Here is a 16,608-nt window from a genome sequence, read left to right on the forward strand (position 1 = left end):
TAAAAAATTGGAATGAAACATGGACATTGCCATGATGATCCCAAAGTATGTGAAACACAAGCTAAGGAAAAGCATATATTTAATTGAGCCAATGCAGGTTGATATAGAAATACGACTTGAATTTCACAAAATTTCCCAAGCTAGGTAACTCCTTGTGTTGGATGAACAGCTCTGTGAAACTCAATAGCTTATATGTTCCTTTACCAATTTTCATTAGCCCAATATAGATACAGTTGCACACACCCCTAACTTCCAAGTGGTGTGAGATTCCAGGGGTTCCAGGCACTTACCCAGGGTTCATGTTTCCTTTTGGGAATGAGGCACAGCTGAGTCTTTAGGATATATGGTTTATTTACACATATATACAACCTGAGCCGGCTATGCAGGGGTTCACACTATTAAAACCTCGAATGGGCATTGTTTCTTCCATAGCTGCAGCACTGGATTCAAGCAGAGATCCATCATGGCTCTCGGTCACTCTGCTTGCTATTTTGCTTCTCGGACACATCACTGCTCACTCTCAACTCTAACTTTTGTCCTTCTCACTATCTGTGAGTGGAGGGAGGGGCTCATTTGCCATCTCCCACAGAGTCCTTAATCCCTCTTAATGGCTCATCACCCAGGCTATCAACTCACAGAAAGCTAGCTTGGATTGATTAGCTTTTAACACTTGCTGAATCCAGGGATTAGAGAGGCCTGGCACCCACAAACTCATAGCAATACCATTTAACCTGGATCAGTTGCATGCAAAAATGTGGGATTGTTCTTATTTTGGGGATTTGTGATATGGAACCTGCTGAAAATAGCAAAGCCATCCAAAAGGAAATTAGAGCCCCAGACTACACATCAGGGTTGATGATTGTGCTAAAATGATACTGCATGAAGCAGAAAACTTTCTTACTCTTGATGAGCGCCCGCCCCAACAGAGCATTGGATGGGGAACCAGTGGCCCTCCAGATATTGTTGGATTCTCACTCTCATCCGCCACAGCCAGTATGGCCAGTGGCCAGGAAAGATAGGAGTTAATTGAATTGTAAGTTCTTCAGGCAATTAAAGGAATGGGTCAGAGGATGTAAAGTACACCTGTTGCAGTGGAAATTGATCTGATGAGATGTGCAAGGGCCTGTTGGCTCATTCTAAGCATTCCATCCCCAGTGCTTTCCCTTCACTGTTGAGCTGGAATAGAGTAATCGCAGGTACAAGGGGAGGAGCCGAATAATTATTTCAGACAGAGAAGGACAGATGAACTGTCATTAGTATGCGAGGTGAGATTCCCTAGAAGCAGTTTTTGCCAGTCAGTGTTTTTCCTATTGTCCCGCTCCAACTTCAAGATGGGCTGGGGAGGTCCTCCTGGTAATTCCATTACTTGTGTATTGCCCTGTTGTTTAGGGTTGCCATAAGACCGTAATTTTCCAGACATTCCCAGGATTCAGCCATTGGAAACAGTATCCAGGTGGAAATTGCTGAAATGTATGGGCATCAACAACTTTGGCCAAAACAACAACTTTTGTGTCTGGATTTTCAGTTTTTGAAATATGGCAACCCTGCTGCTGTTACTTGCCTTGAGATGAAGGGCTTTGTGATGAAGGGTGGGATATAAGTAAAAGAATAAACAAATTTAAACTACTAGTACTCAGCATGAGATCTAAGATGGCATTGCGATGTACTAAGTTTTGTGTGTGACTTTGCCACTTGAAGCTGCTCTTATGCCAAATCTCTCCACTGTTTTTTAAGCTTGGGGCAGATGGGAGAGAATTTGAAAATGTATTCAGGAGTTTGACAGTGGGATTTGGCCTTTGGACATGCAGATAACACATGGACTTTGCCCTGGATTATGGCCTAGTGTGTTTTTTTTAGGGGTTATACTCTGCCATCAGAGGATCATTCTGGGGCCCATGATAAGTGCTGGCTCAGATCTATTTTAAGACTTGTGCCTTTACAACTAGAGCTCTTATTTTGGAAAGAACAAGACGTTGGTACATGGGGGATGGGATGATACTCGGGAGAGGAGCACAGGCAAATGTGGTTTGCATCAAATAGTTTGTGCCTAAAGCGAGTATTTGTTGCATCCTACTCTCCCCTTAGAATTTATCCCATCATTTGCCAAGATATGCAGGGTGTCATTTCATAGGGGTGATTTATTTGGTTTCTATCACTTTCTCTTCCAGTTTGGGGTAAGTAATGCTGATAATTTTTAAAAAAGTACATTTGTTAATATGTTTGTCAATCATAATCCTTTCTGCAGACAGCATCCCAAATCTGAGTCTAGAGTCTCCTCCAATGGATTTGGGCATGTCAGATCCAACAGCCTGGACCACTGCAATGAATAACTTGGGGATGGCACCAATGGGAATAACAGGAGATCCTCTTTTGCCTGGTAGGTTGTGCTCTTGGTTTGGTATCACCGCTGCAAGCACGCAATGCTTAATTTTTCCAGTGGAGTGTTAAGGGGAGTAAATGTTCAGAGAACACACAAGATCCATAGCCTAAAATGGGTGGGAAACCTCTGGCCTGTGTCTGATTAGGCTGTTAGGCCTCCTTATTTAGCCAACAAGGCCATTTTCAGGGAAGCCATGCCCATCTGTCCCACATCTATTGGAAGTCATAAAAGATGTCAGTTATGGGGTAGGTCAAAACTTGGATTATTTGAAAGGGTGTTTGCAGGTTTCACTAATCAGGTGATTGGCAGCACCTGCAAAACACCCTGCAAAATAGCACTTTGAAAGGGTCTTTGCAAGACTAGACAATCAGCTGAGCACTCTGTCTACTTGGCCCATTGGAGTGGCTGAGATAATAAACAAAAAACAGCTCTGCAACTTTAAAGCAGAATCTGGCTGTGATTGGCCTGATTGGCCGATCCTCTTGTATGTTACCAAAAAACACCTCCACTCCATCTATGGAGCCGTTAAGCACTTTTTAAAAAGTTTCCTTAAAAAAATTAAAAGAAGGCAAGGCAGCCTGGAGTGGAAGAGGCAAAACAGATGCGTGAACCAGCTTTCAGTGTGGTGGTATGCATGGCTGTCATTTCAGTTACAAAACCAGCAGGAATTGAGGCTAATCTCCCAGTGTTGGGATATACTGTGGGCTCTCTTTTTCTTCAATCCTGCCTGCCCGCATCTTTGTCCTCCCATGCATGAGAACTGGCTTTTGTGGGATAATGTGGGCTGCCAAATGGCTCTGCTTCTCCAGACTCATTGCTTTATGTATCTCTCACGTCCTTTAAGTTTTGATTTTATTGATGGAAAAAATCTGCTTTCCTAGTTAGAATTATTGTGCAGTTGCAGCCGAAACACTCTAGCTTGATATCCTCTCTATTTCAGATTTCGACCCTGCCCTTGGAATGATGACTGGGATCCCACCAATCAGTCCCTTGATGTCTGGCTTGGAAATAGTGCCACCACCAGTGATTAAGGAGATCATTCATTGCAAAAGTTGCACACTCTTCCCACCTAACTCAAGTAATCCTTGCCATAATTCTTGCAGTTGCACTGGGATCAATTGGGAAATATTGAAAGTAAAGAGGGACATCTAATGGTGTCCCTCTTTACATCTGGTGGATGTACAGATCATGGAGGGAAGAAGAAGCTCTTTTCCCAACAGGATATTTTTTATAGTTTGGCCAAGTCAGAATAGCTTTTAGATTGTAGAGATGGCCAGGACCACCTCAAAGGCAGCGCTGGGAGCCTCAAGCATCTTCATGTCCTCAAAGGGTGAGGCCATCTCTGTACTACCCTGCTGTGCTGATTGCTGATTCTGTCCACTTAATGAGAGGCAAAATGGAGAAGCAAACATTACTGATTAAAACAGCAGTCTAGAGGTGGTTGTGGGGGAATCAGTGGCAGGGAGAACCAGTAGCAGTCAAGGATCACAAGGGTTGGTGTCCAGCGACTTCTGGAGAGTTGCATGATACCCATCCCTGGTCTAGAATGCCACTTGATGAAGGGAAGGGAGGTAAGTGCGTAACTTCCCAGAACTCAGCTCTAGTCTGCTTGGCAGTACATCTCTAACACTTTCTAGTTGAACCCTCTCTGTTTTAGAATATTTTCAAGGTCAGGGAGTAATTGGAAGAGGAAGCTATAGACATGAGGTTGCAAATCTTTTTTTAAAAAATAAGATTTTCGACATCATGAAGGGCTGATTGTGCAGTATGCTGGGCTATAGATTGGAACATGAAAATGCATAGGACATTTTCCAAATGGAAGCCTAGTTTTGCACAGCTGTTGCTGCAGGCTGCTAAAAAGCAAGCAGTAATAAAAAGAAAACCCAAGTAATTTTTATAGACCCTCATTTCCCCCTTTTTATAAAGCTGGTGGTATTGTGTCCAATAGTATAAGGGTGTTTGTATTTGGCTGTGCACTGTTCTTGCAGTTTATTTTTAGTATGAATCTAGCAGTGAGCTGTCGCCAAAAAGAGAGGATATTTTCTTCTTTGGGAAGCATGCTGTCCTGGAAAGATATTGATTTTTGATATTTTAAGGCTGGCAGGATATAACTTTGCCTGGCAAGGTTGAAGGCTCATCCACACTTCCATTTGCCCTGCCACATTCCCCTGGGAAAACCTGCAGGGCAAAGGCAAAACCACATGGGGCAAGTGGAACACCACTTAGTTCTCTGCTTTCTAGGCACAGGACAAGTGCAAGTGTGGAAGAGGCTAGGGGTGGCCAAGCCTTCTGACACTTAAAACACAAATGCGCAGCAGTTGTTTTCGGATTGTAGTTGAATACCAGATGTCTTTTGCTTGTGGCAAGATTATGTATCATATTTCTTGTTGTCCTTAGATCTCCCTCCTCCCACCACAAGGGAAAGACCTCCTGGATGCAAGACGGTATTTGTTGGAGGACTGCCGGAAAATGCAACAGAAGAGACTGTTGTGGAGATTTTTGAGCAGTGTGGAGAGATCTTAGCGCTTCGGAAGAGCAAAAAGCACTTCTGCCACATCCGTTTTTCTGAGGAATACATGGTGGACAAGGCTATTTATTTGTCTGGTAGATATTGTTTGTCTTTGCTTTTGACTCAGAGATAATTTCTTCTGTAGAGTTGCAAAAGCCACATGCAGTCATGTCTGTTGTGTCCCCTTCCATTTTCCCAGTTGTACAGTCATCTCTCACCAGTTTCAGTTATTTGGCTAAGGAGTCTTTTAACTTCACTATAACATGCGGTGGTGACACAGACCATTGTGAATAGCTTTCATAAATTTGTCTAATAAAAACAGAAAAATGCCCAATTCCAAAATTCCAACAAGCTAAAAAATGTCAGCATGAAACAACAGTAAGGAACTCTTGTGAGCTGCACAGCTCACGATGAGAGGGAATAATTCTAGTGCAACAAGCAGTGAGTCTCTATGATTAATGATGATGATGATGATAGTTGTTGTTGTTGTTGTTTGTACCCTACCCATCTGACTGGGTTTCCCCAGCCACTTTTGGCAGCTTCCAGCATATACAGAAACATAATAAAACATTAAACATTAAAAACTTCCCTATACATAGCTGCCTTCAGATGTCTCCTAAAGGTAAACCTTGTATACAGTAGTTACTTATCTCCTTGACATCTGATGGGAGGGCATTCCACAGGGTGGGCACCACTACCAAAAAAGGTCCTCTGCTTGGGCTCTGAGCTAGATCTCAGTGGCTGGGCTTAATGACAAGGGTGGAGGCGCTCCTTCAGGGCCTGAAATCTTTATAATACCTGCTGATTATTGAAAACTACCACCTTTTCAAACTATCCAGAACCAACATGGCTTCTTTGGAGAACTTTGGAGGTTAGCCTCCCTTCTGGAATAACATGTGTTGTCCAGTCAGTGTCACTGTACCCTATGAGAACCACCTCCAGAGTTGTAAGAGGGATCTGGCAAGGCTTCAGCAACTTAACAGAAACCGCAGCAACCTTTCACCTGATGCTCACCCTTCCCATGTAGCCTACTTTGTGATGTTTACAACTTAGCAAATATTGCAGTTACAATTTCAAACAGAATTTACCTGAAGTGTTTTTGATCTGTGTAGCTGGTCTGCATCATACATGTGATACAATCATTGATAAATCAAACATATTGATATGTGTGGATGAGCATGTGTAGCAGTTGATGTTCATTTCTTTATCCAGTTTGAACATGGATGTTATTAAGCCTGAGTTGTAGCTGTTCACATTTCCTCTGATAGGTGTCTCTGGCAGTCTCTGGAGACAAAGCAGGCAGACCCCCATGTTGCAGATGGGGGAAACAGAGGAACAGTATAATAATAATAATAATAATAATAATAATAATAATAATAATAATAAATAAATTATTACTTATACCCTATCCATCTGGCCGGGTATCCCCAGCCACTCTGGGTGGCTTCCAACAGGATATTAAAAACACAATAAAAGATCAAACATTAAAAACTTCACTATCACAGGGAAACTGCTGATGGTTGTTTCTGTAACTATCATTGCCAGGTTATCGCATCAGGCTGGGCTCCAGCACTGATAAAAAGGACACAGGGCGCCTGCACGTGGATTTTGCTCAAGCCCGGGATGATTTCTACGAGTGGGAATGCAAGCAGCGGATGCTTGCCCGGGAAGAGCGTCATCGCAGAAGGATGGCAGAAAAACAGTTCCACCCTCCCTCCCCACCTCCTGTTGTCCACTATTCATATTATGAGTGCAGTATTGTTGCTGAGAAGCTAAAAGGTACATAGGGCTGTAGTATAATGTCCCAAACTGGCAGGCTGTTGCATGGGGATTGTGGCAGGTGGTTTGGAACATAGGAAGCTGTCCTGTACCCTTATCAGATGAGTTATCTGTTTCTTACCCAGTACTGTATACTCTGACTGGCTGTGGTTCTCCAGGGTCTTGGAAGAAGAAGGATCTTTCTCATCACTTCCTACCTGATCCTTTTAACTGGGGACTCTAAGGATTGCACCCAAGACATTTTGCATTCAAAGCAGATGCTCTTCCACTGAGATGTGATCCATCCCATGTAGACGTACAACAGATGAGTACATTGCAACTGTCTGTGGAGTTAATCTCATCCACCACAGCCTTTCAGAGTTTTGCCTTGCTTGGGTGGATCATTTCATGCAAATCTATGCAAAACAGTAGTATTAATTAGACTGTTGCTTGTTACCTGAACACCTCCAAGTGACTTAAAAGGTAAAGGGACCCCTGACCATTATGTCCAGTTGTGACCGACTCGGGGGTTGCGGCTCTCATCTCGCTTTATTAGCCGAGGGAGCCGGTGTACAGCTTCTGGGTCATGTCGCCAGCATGACTAAGCCGCTTCTGGCGAACCAGAGCAGCGCACGGAAACGCCGTTTACCTTCCCGCCAGAGCGGTACCTATTTATCTACTTGCATTTTGACGTGCTTTCAAACTGCTAGGTTGGCAGGAGCAGGGACCGAGCAACAGGAACTCACCCCCTCACGGGGATTCAAACTGCCGACCTTTTGATTGGCAAGTCCTAGGCTCTGTGGTTTAACCCACAAAGCCACCCGCGTCCCCCAAGTGACTTAATTAATGTTTAATATATAAATGTAAATACATTATACCATAAAAACATAACAAAAGAACCCCTATAGCAGCCACAGGAAGCTTTGGCAGAGCACTAGTAACAAAACAATATCATTTTAGCCTATCAAACATCTTACTATGTTTTTGTGTTTTAAACTCTCACACAGGGAGCGATGATTTAAATAGTATTACTTGCAAAATTCACCAGTGCTTTGTACCTGAACAGTGTTTCTCTCTTGGGTCAGATGATTCCAAGTTTTTGGAAGCGGTACAGACACTGCTGGCCTGGATAGAGCGTGGGGAAGTGAACAGACGGACTGCAAACAACTTCTACTCAATGATCCAGTCGGTCAACAGCCACATCCGCCGGCTTACAAATGAGAAAGCAGTCCATGAAAAGGAAATGGAAGAAGCAAAGGAGAAGTTCAAGCTTGCACTCTCAGGAATTCTTGCTCAGTGTAAGTGTTTGGGGCTTGCAACCAGGATTTCAAAGTTTCACTTGATGGAAATGTACCATTTTTTGTTTTCTTTTTTTCCAGTTGAAGGTTGAACAAGAGAGAGAGACACAGATCCGGAACATACATGCCCTTTATTAGGAAACATATTTAGGTTTATTTCTTACAAATTTCTAAACCACCATGCTGCATTCGTACAAACGTCAAAGAAAACCAGCAAACTTTTTAAAAAAGGAAAAACATAACAAACCATTTAACAGATAAAATGCTGGATATTAAAATTAATTTTAAATGAATGAAAGGTCACCAGGCCATTAATGCTCAGTGGAAACAAGAAAATCTTACAAAGCTTCTGGAAAACTATCAAAATCTTATTCTGATAGATTTCTGGGGGGGGGGGGGGATGGTCCCCAGACACAACAAATAAAAAAGCCCACAAAACTCCTACGGTGCACATTTTCTTTGGGAAACTAATGGTACAGTCGAGAGCATTCTTGGGTGATTAATGGGATGGGACACAGGAAAGAACATGGTAGTGAGCCTTAGTAGATGTCATGTACTCGCATCATACATACTGCATCAGGAGACAGACCACCTATTTCTGCACCAGCTGAAGCTTCTGAATCTTCTTTGAAGTGTCTCCTTAATTTCTGTTCACACTCGGGATGTGCAGGTATTTTCTGCCTTAGTGATGTTCCTACCCGCAGGCTGCTCCTGTGTTAACCACAGCCTTGTACCTTTGGTGATTGCTGAGAGGCTTAGGCAACAAAGGTAGGTGTATAGCCAAATCCCTTATCTTCCTGTTCCTTTGAGGATCTACAGATCATCTTACTAAATGGGAGATTTAAGCCTTCAAGGTAATGTAATATTGCTTCATTTTTCCTTTTTTGCGTCACTTTAAACGTTATGTACAAAACATTTGATGCTCTTCTGAGCCCTGGGAGTGTTCTGCAGTTTTCATTGCCCTGTTATTAACCATTTCCAACCAGGAGATTCTGTTCCTATTGAATGCCCTGCAGAGCTTTCTCTCCTTCATTCTCTGGAACTGAGTAACTAGCGAACCAAGTCCCTGGCAGGCAGCAACTGCCTCACTGCTGGGGAAGCCGACACCTTAGCAGCCTCCTGGCCTTTTAAGGTCACCTTGTTATGTATCACAGCACAGTGTGACCATTCGTCTCCTGAGTGTACCAAGAGGATTCTGCAGTCCCTTACAGTTTGCTTAGTGTTTGTTTTGAATTGTTTTATTCTGTTAACCTTAAAAAAATATATTGGTCCTGGATTCCAGAAGGAGTTACAGTAAGTAGCAATTGGGGGGAACCTCAGACCTGAATCCTGCCATCATGTTGGTGTTGGTCAATCTTTAGCCAGGGTAAGAGCAATTCATTAGCCTCTCCAGTGTTCAAGCCAATCACCTGTGGCTATGGGGTGGATTTTTAGCTCCTTTCAGGGAAGATAATCTTTCACAACTAAACCTTTTGGCTAGAAATTTGCAGGAATATGTTTTGGGAAAGGACCTGTATTACTTTACTGAATGTGGGGTAGCATATCATACTTTTCACATCACCAGCAGGGCTCTACTCTGGTGTTTAAAATAACATTCCATCCTGAGGAAAACAATGCATTGTAACTTCTCATATAAGCTGTGCAAATATGTACATGTGGTGATTTTTAAAAATAATCTAGTCATAAAACTGGTTCTCATGTAATGCTAAGCCAAATGCTCAGCACAAATGCATGAGTGTGAGGCTTTTCAGAGAGGATATCGCTGCTGCTACACACCTTCCCTCGTTCTGCTGCTTTACTGCTCTGAGCTAAGCCATGGTTTGGCTCAGTATGTTGACTGAACTAAGGTTCATGGTTTGTCTAAACCTTTTGGCTAGAAATTTGCAGGAATATGTTTTGGGAAAGGATCTGTCTGCCCAGACACTGAGGTCCAGCGCCGAGGCCTTCTGGCGGTTCCCTCGCTGCGAGAAGCCAAATTACAGGGAACCAGGCAGAGGGCCTTCTGAGTAGTGGCACCCGCCCTGTGGAACACCCTCCCATCGGATGTCAAGGAAATAAACAACTATCTGACTTTTAGAAGACATCTGAAGGCAGCCCTGTTTAGGGAAGCTTTTAATGTTTAATAGATTATTGTACTTTAATATTCTGTTGGAAGCCATTCAGAGTGGCTGGGGAAACCCAGCCAGATGGGCGGGGTATAAATAATAAATTATTATTATTATTATTATTATTATTATTATTATTATTTATTATTATCGATCAAGACAAACCATAAGTTGTAAACCCAAGAACAGACCTTGCTGTTGTTTGTCTGGAGTGAGACAAGCTACAATCCTGGGTTCATCACATGCTGAGCTAAAATGATGGCTTAGCTCAGAGCAGTGCAGCAGCAGAACAACAAGAGGAGAAGTAAAGTGGCTGTGATTTCCTCTCTGGGAGCCCATGCTAAACCATTGTTTGCCTTCGTGTTACAAGCAAGCCAACCCATTGGGAATATTAAAGCTCCGCTGGAAGTCACACTCCATTTCTTTTTTGCTTCTGAGATTTTTCCAAGTCTATCACTTTGGTAGTAAGGACTAGAAATGGAATTAAAAACCAAGGTAAGATTCAGTGTGCAGGATTTTGGGTCCAGTACTTATTTGCAGTTACAGATTTATGGAATACACCCAGCCCTATTTATGACACAATGTTTGTGAAGTGGGGGAGAAATTCTCTCTCTCTCTCTCTCTCTCTCTCTCTCTGGCCAAGCATCTATTTCTTTTTACATGAGTGCTTTTCTTCCTCTTGAGTTTTTTTTAAGAAACTCCTTTTTTGAGTGTTTAGTGTCACCCTCCTCATCAAGACAGCTTACTCTGTTAACTTGGCTTCTGCCTGATTGGACATACAAACATATCTTGCCTGTTGTCTGCTTTGATCTCCAAGTTCTGTGGCTCTGGCTTCTTCCTGAGCGCCATCTTTCTCAGCTATGGTTCCATCCAGCAAAGCACCATAAGAAAAAAGATTCACTGGACTACCTGCCTGATCCCGCTCTCTTACTCCTTTCTCTTGCCCTCTCTGGATGATATTGTGGCCTGGCTTTGCCTGCTGATTTTGAAACTGAAGTCGAGCAGATAGTGGCCGTGTACCATTCTGCATCCAAACAAAAGGCTTGGGACCATTTCACGAAAGCGCAACGTAAGAACATCAGCGTATGGTGCAAGCAAGCTGAGGTTGGTACTTCCTTTTACTTTTCGTTAGCTCCCTTTGGCCTATAGGCTTGCTTATAAAAGGATGGATTTTTCCAGCCTTGCCCTGGAAGGTAAGTAGCAACGCACATGGAGCTAAGTTCATAGCAAAACACAGCACGAGGAAGTTCAGGAGAGGAAGAGAACAGCCATTGGTGAGCACTATTAAGAAGAAGCTCAGAATTATAGTGGGATATGAATGAAGCTCTTTAGAAATAGTTGTACTTGCATTTTTGGGCAGCATTATGCCCATGACCTAAAGATAGTAGCTCTGCTCTCTTCAGTTCTGAGGGCAGCCCTGTATAGGGAAGCTTTTTAATGTTTAACATTTTATTATGTTTTATATATGTTGAAGAGACAAGCGTGACCCAATCAGATGGGTGAGGTATAATACTAATAATTACTACCACTATTATACTAGGGTGGATTCAGGTGCTTTAAGACACACACAATAGTCATATAAAAACTTAGGTAGCTAGAACCATGGCAAGGAGGTAATCATCTGTAGCCTCCAATCATCTGAATGTCAGCTGTTTGGGAACATGGAGGGGGGGTGACTTGCTGGTGGGCTTCCCATAAGCTCCTGGTTGACCACTGTGGGGACAGAATGTTGGTCTAGGTGGGCCTTCAATCTGATCTGCCAGGGCTCTTCTTAGGTTAAATGGCTGGAAAGATGTGGCAGTGCTAGCATTGTTACACTGCTAGACTGTAACAAGGCTACAAATGTCCCACGTGGGACAGACACTATGGAGACAAGAGCAGTTGCGCTGGGTTCAAGTTGCAGATGAGCTTGGGTTCATGTGAATAAGTATTCTTAGCTGTAACAGTTGAACAAAGGAGTATGGATTCTCCTTCCCTGGATGCTTTCTCTCTCCACACATTTGATGAGACCAGATGAACTACTGTCAGGTATGATTTAAAGAAGTTCTGCTATTGCAAGGATTTGACTCTTTGACCTATTCTGACTCTAAATTCTGGGCAACCATGCAGTCTGTCTGCTACTGAAGCCCACAGCAGAAATGGCGAATGTGCCAGGCATAATTTGAACGAAGCCCCTAAGTGGTGGTGCATTGTAGAATTATGAAGAGGCTGAGTATTCTTATATGATTTAGAAAGGGCTGGAGACGGACAGGCTTGGTTAAGAAGATCCATAGAAGCTTTAAAAATGTTCAGCATGCATTCAGTTGTCAGGCATGCAGAACTGAGAACATAAGAAACATGGAAATGAAGACAGTCCAAGTTCTTCCCCAGAAACTTCTGGTGTTGGACTCAAACTCTCATCAGCACCAGCCAGCATGGCCAATGGTCAGAAATGATAGGAGTTTTCATGCAACAACAGCTGGAGGGCCAGAACTTTGCCATACTGCCTTACATTAAGACATACTTGCAAATGATGTAAGGATTCACATGAAACCATGGTATAGCTTAGTTGTCAAACAAGCCATAACTAACATTGATATAGAAGGGCATTTTTTAAGCAAAGGTGCCTTTATGTCTGGCCTTGTTCAAGAGTGGTGCCTGTGCTACTCTGTGTGATTTCATAGTTTGCTCATGATTATTCTGGATCGCAGTGATAAATAGTTGGGGTGAGAAGCAACTGGGCATGTGTTAAAACTGGTTTAAAATACAAATATACAATGAGGTTCCTTGCAGTTTGTGGCAGCTTCAGGTAAGTAATTGTGATCTGGAACATATGGCAAGTATTCTGCATAATTTTATTGGTAGTTTCGTAACTGGAGTAGAATAACGCAGGATATAAATAAATGAAATTTAGATCCTGTCCTGCTGTGCCTGCGGAGTAATTGGCATGCTTATTGCAAAACCATTTTCATTTATGTTTATTTATAAAAACGCTGCTATCCTGCCTCTCTGTCTTAACGAATCCCATAAAGCATAAAAAGCAACTAAAAATGCAACAAAGAGAATTGGCCCAAACAGTAGTGTTGCTTATGATCTTGCTGTCTGTCTGCCAAGGGCTCTGTGAAAGGGCCATGTTTTTGCAGAGTGGCAGGAAGCTGGCTATGATGGGGCCAGATTGGCCTCCGTCTGGAGAGCAATTCCACACCTTTGGTACTGTAAGAGAAAACACCCTGTCATGCGTAGTCCACCTACTTTTAGTGGTTGGGTAAAGGTAAAGGTACCCCTGCCCGTACGGGCCAGTCTTGACAGACTCTGGGGTTGTGCGCCCATCTCACTTAAGAGGCCAGGGGCCAGCGCTGTCCGGAGACACTTCCGGGTCACGTGGCCACCGTGACATCGCTGCTCTGGCGAGCCAGAGCCACACACGGAAACGCCGTTTACCTTCCCGCTGGTAAGCGGTCCCTATTTATCTACTTGCACCCGGAGGTGCTTTCGAACTGCTAGGTTGGCAGGCGCTGGGACCGAGCAGCGGGAGCGCACCCCGCCGCAGGGATTCGAACCGCCGACCTTTCGATCGGCAAGTCCTAGGAGCTGAGGCTTTAACCCACAGCGCCACCTGCGTCCCTTAGTGGTTGGGTAGGGACATATTAATAGAGAGTTCTTAAGGACCTATGTCTTGATGGCTTTGATTGTCTGACATTAAGAAACCTTTCAGCACTTTCCAGTATTGATCTGTCTTCATCCAAAAAAAAAAAAAAAAGGACATAGTGTGAGATGAAAGCCGTAATATGGAGTTTTGGGAACTTGGGAAGAATGCTGTCTACTTTTTATTTTATTAAAGATTTGTACTGTGTAATAAAAGTACATATAGTGTCTCTTTTTTCAATTCATAGGGTCCTTTTCACAGTTCAGTTACGTTCAGTGTGGGGAAAAAGAAAGGGGTGAGGGGAGAAGGAAGGGGGGTATAATGATATTTCGTTCTGCTGAATAGTATTTGTGCAATTTTTTTGTTTGTAAGCGTCACATAAGTAGGTCATTCATTCATTCATTTATTTTTGTTGGTGCTTTTAATGTGGAAGGTTGCAGGTTCAATCCCTGGTATCTCCAGTTGGAAGGATTGGGTAGCAGTAATGGGAAAGACCAGGGCATTCTAGCACCTCTGTTGTGTTGCTGTTCCCTGGCACAACTTTGCTCCCCCTAAAAAAGCTCAACAAGTTCCGGCACCTCTTTTTCTAGGAAAAAAAAACCCTGGGAAAGCCTCTTCTCTGCCTGAGATTCTGAACAGCTGATGTTAGTCAGTGTAAGCAATACTAGGCTGGGTAACATAAATCTAGCATAAAAGTCCCCAATGCCCTAGGAGCAAATCATTCCATCTCTTTAACCATCACACTTTTGTCTGGTTGTTCATTTCTGTTTAGCTGCCATGTGGCTTTTCTGTGTATTCTGGAACTGCTATTCACTTAGCCCCTTGCTACAATAGGACCCTCCATGGTTTGCATCTGTGGAAGGGGCTGGGATTTGGTGGGATTTCTCTCCCTAATATCCAGGCAATAGCCAAAGGATAAACTCTTAGGTTTCCCCCACCCTTTCCTTCAAATAACCATTTTTCAGACAGACTGCACTTCTACCTTAGAACCCTACTGTTGCTAAGATCTGGTGTCCCAGAAGCTCAAGAGTTGAACTGGGGTGGCTTTGGTTTACATCATTCCCCAGCCATGTGTATAAGGAATGAAATGATCATGAGGCTTGTTTGAGTAATTAAAATTACTCAATCCTCAATTACTTGAGGATTAAAAAATGGACGAACATAAAGCATTTTGTTCTCCGAACGTTCTGTGCAAGTTACAATATTTATCATCAAGGGGGAGTTGCTTTGAATTCCATGCTAATCTTCCCCACCCCAAAATTCTGTGAATGAATTTTATCAAATTGCACAAATTAGGAACTTGATAGGTTTAAGTGTCCAAAGCTTGCCATTACCAAACACAAAGTCGCTACACTTCTCCCCCTATTCCTTTTCTCCTGGTATTTCCTGCAGGTTCTTAACTGTGAACCAGCATGCAGAGCAATCAGTAGCATTTCTTTTTTCTTTTATATATATAAAAAAACGCTCTTTAAATCATAGGAAATCCGCAACATTCAGAATGATGAGCTGATGGGCATCCGACGAGAAGAGGAAATGGAAATGTCTGACGACGAGACAGAGCCATCAGATGCCAAGGAGATGGAAGAGTCAGGTATGACTGGCACTGTGTTGAAAGGAAGCCAGAGTATTCAAGTTCAGCGGTGAGCAGTATTCAAGCATGTGTGTTCTACTTACCTACCGAAGATTCCGGCATATTAGGCAACTGGGCGTATAAGACGACCCCCCAAAATTGGCAGCTGCCAATTTGGTTGACTTATACGCCCAGTCTTATACACAGCAGCTTCGCTGGGCAGCGGCAGTGGGCAGTGGGCTCTGCGCTGGGAGGAAACTTCCTGGCAAAGCTGCTCAGCGATGCTAAGCTGGCTTTGCTGGGCAGCTTCCTCCTGGCGCAGAGCCTGCTGCCCAGCAAAGCTGCCGAAGCTGCTGCCACCGCAGCAGCAGTGGGTGGTGGGCTCTGCTCTGCGCCGAGAGGAAGCTGCCCAGTGAAGCCGGCTTAGCACCGCTGGACAGCTTCGCCAGGCAGCTTCCTCCCGGTGTGGAGCCCGCCGCCCACTGCCACTGCCCAGCGAACCCATACCCGGCGTATATGACTACCCCCGACTTTTTAGAGGATTTTCCGGGGTTAAAAAGTCATTTTATATGCCAGAATCTAGGGTATTATTTTTAATCAGGGCCCCAGGTTTTTCAAGCTAGAGTCAGTTACGAAACAGTAGCTGATTGGAAATGGCAGAGCTAGTTGCAGTTATTTCCTGCACTGGGGATCTCATATTTATAGATGACCTACCTATATACCATATTTTTTGCTCGATAGGATGCACTTCTTCCCCTTCAAAAATGAAGGGGAAATGTGTGTGCATTCTATGGAGCAAAGAAGCCATAGCCCCGCGACCCTCTCCCGGCTGGAGAGGTGACGCACGGCTATGGCAGGAGCCTCTTTAGCCGCACACCACCTCTCCAGCCGGGAGAGGGTCGCGGGGGGCTTCTTTAGCTAAAGAATCCCGCCGCGACCCTCTCCCGGCTGGAGAGGTGACGCACGACTATGGCAGGAGCCTCTATAGCTGCACACCACCTCTTCAGCTGGGAGAGTGCGTGCGTGGCTAAAGCAGCCCCCCGCGACCCTCTCCTGGCTGGCGAGGTGACGGGCGGCTATGGCAGGAGTCTCTATAGCCGCGCGTCACCTCTCCAGCCGGGAGAGCGCGCGCGCGGCTAAAGCAGCCCCCCGCGACCCTCTCCCAGCTGGAGAGGTAATGCGGGACTATGGCAGGAGCCTCTTTAGCCGCGCACCACCTCTCCAGCCGGGAGAGCACGCGTGGGGCTAAAGAAGCCCCCCGGGACCCTCTCCCAGCTGGAGAGGTGACGGGCGGCTATGGCAGGAGCCTCTATAGCCGCGCACCACCTCTCCAGCTGGGAGAGCACGCGCGCGACTAAAGCAG

At 44.3% G+C, this 16,608-nt stretch overlaps 1 protein-coding gene across 5 annotated transcripts in view; it reads left to right on the plus strand.

Annotated features, from left to right (window-relative positions):
• ENOX2 (ecto-NOX disulfide-thiol exchanger 2) overlaps positions 1–16,608 on the plus strand; it is a 43,261-nt gene that overhangs the window by 17,062 nt on the left and 9,591 nt on the right. For all 5 annotated transcript variants that reach the window (XM_079962994.1, XM_079962995.1, XM_079962998.1 and 2 more), the window contains exons 3-9: positions 2,246–2,377; positions 3,321–3,458; positions 4,778–4,984; positions 6,435–6,668; positions 7,733–7,945; positions 11,048–11,154; positions 15,155–15,266. In XM_079962994.1, coding sequence (XP_079819120.1) covers positions 2,246–2,377; positions 3,321–3,458; positions 4,778–4,984; positions 6,435–6,668; positions 7,733–7,945; positions 11,048–11,154; positions 15,155–15,266 — 1,143 coding nt within the window. The remainder of the gene's footprint in view (positions 1–2,245; positions 2,378–3,320; positions 3,459–4,777; positions 4,985–6,434; positions 6,669–7,732; positions 7,946–11,047; positions 11,155–15,154; positions 15,267–16,608) is intronic.

The sequence above is a fragment of the Podarcis cretensis genome (assembly GCF_951804945.1).
Source record: "Podarcis cretensis genome assembly, chromosome: Z".
Taxonomy (NCBI): domain Eukaryota; kingdom Metazoa; phylum Chordata; class Lepidosauria; order Squamata; family Lacertidae; genus Podarcis; species Podarcis cretensis.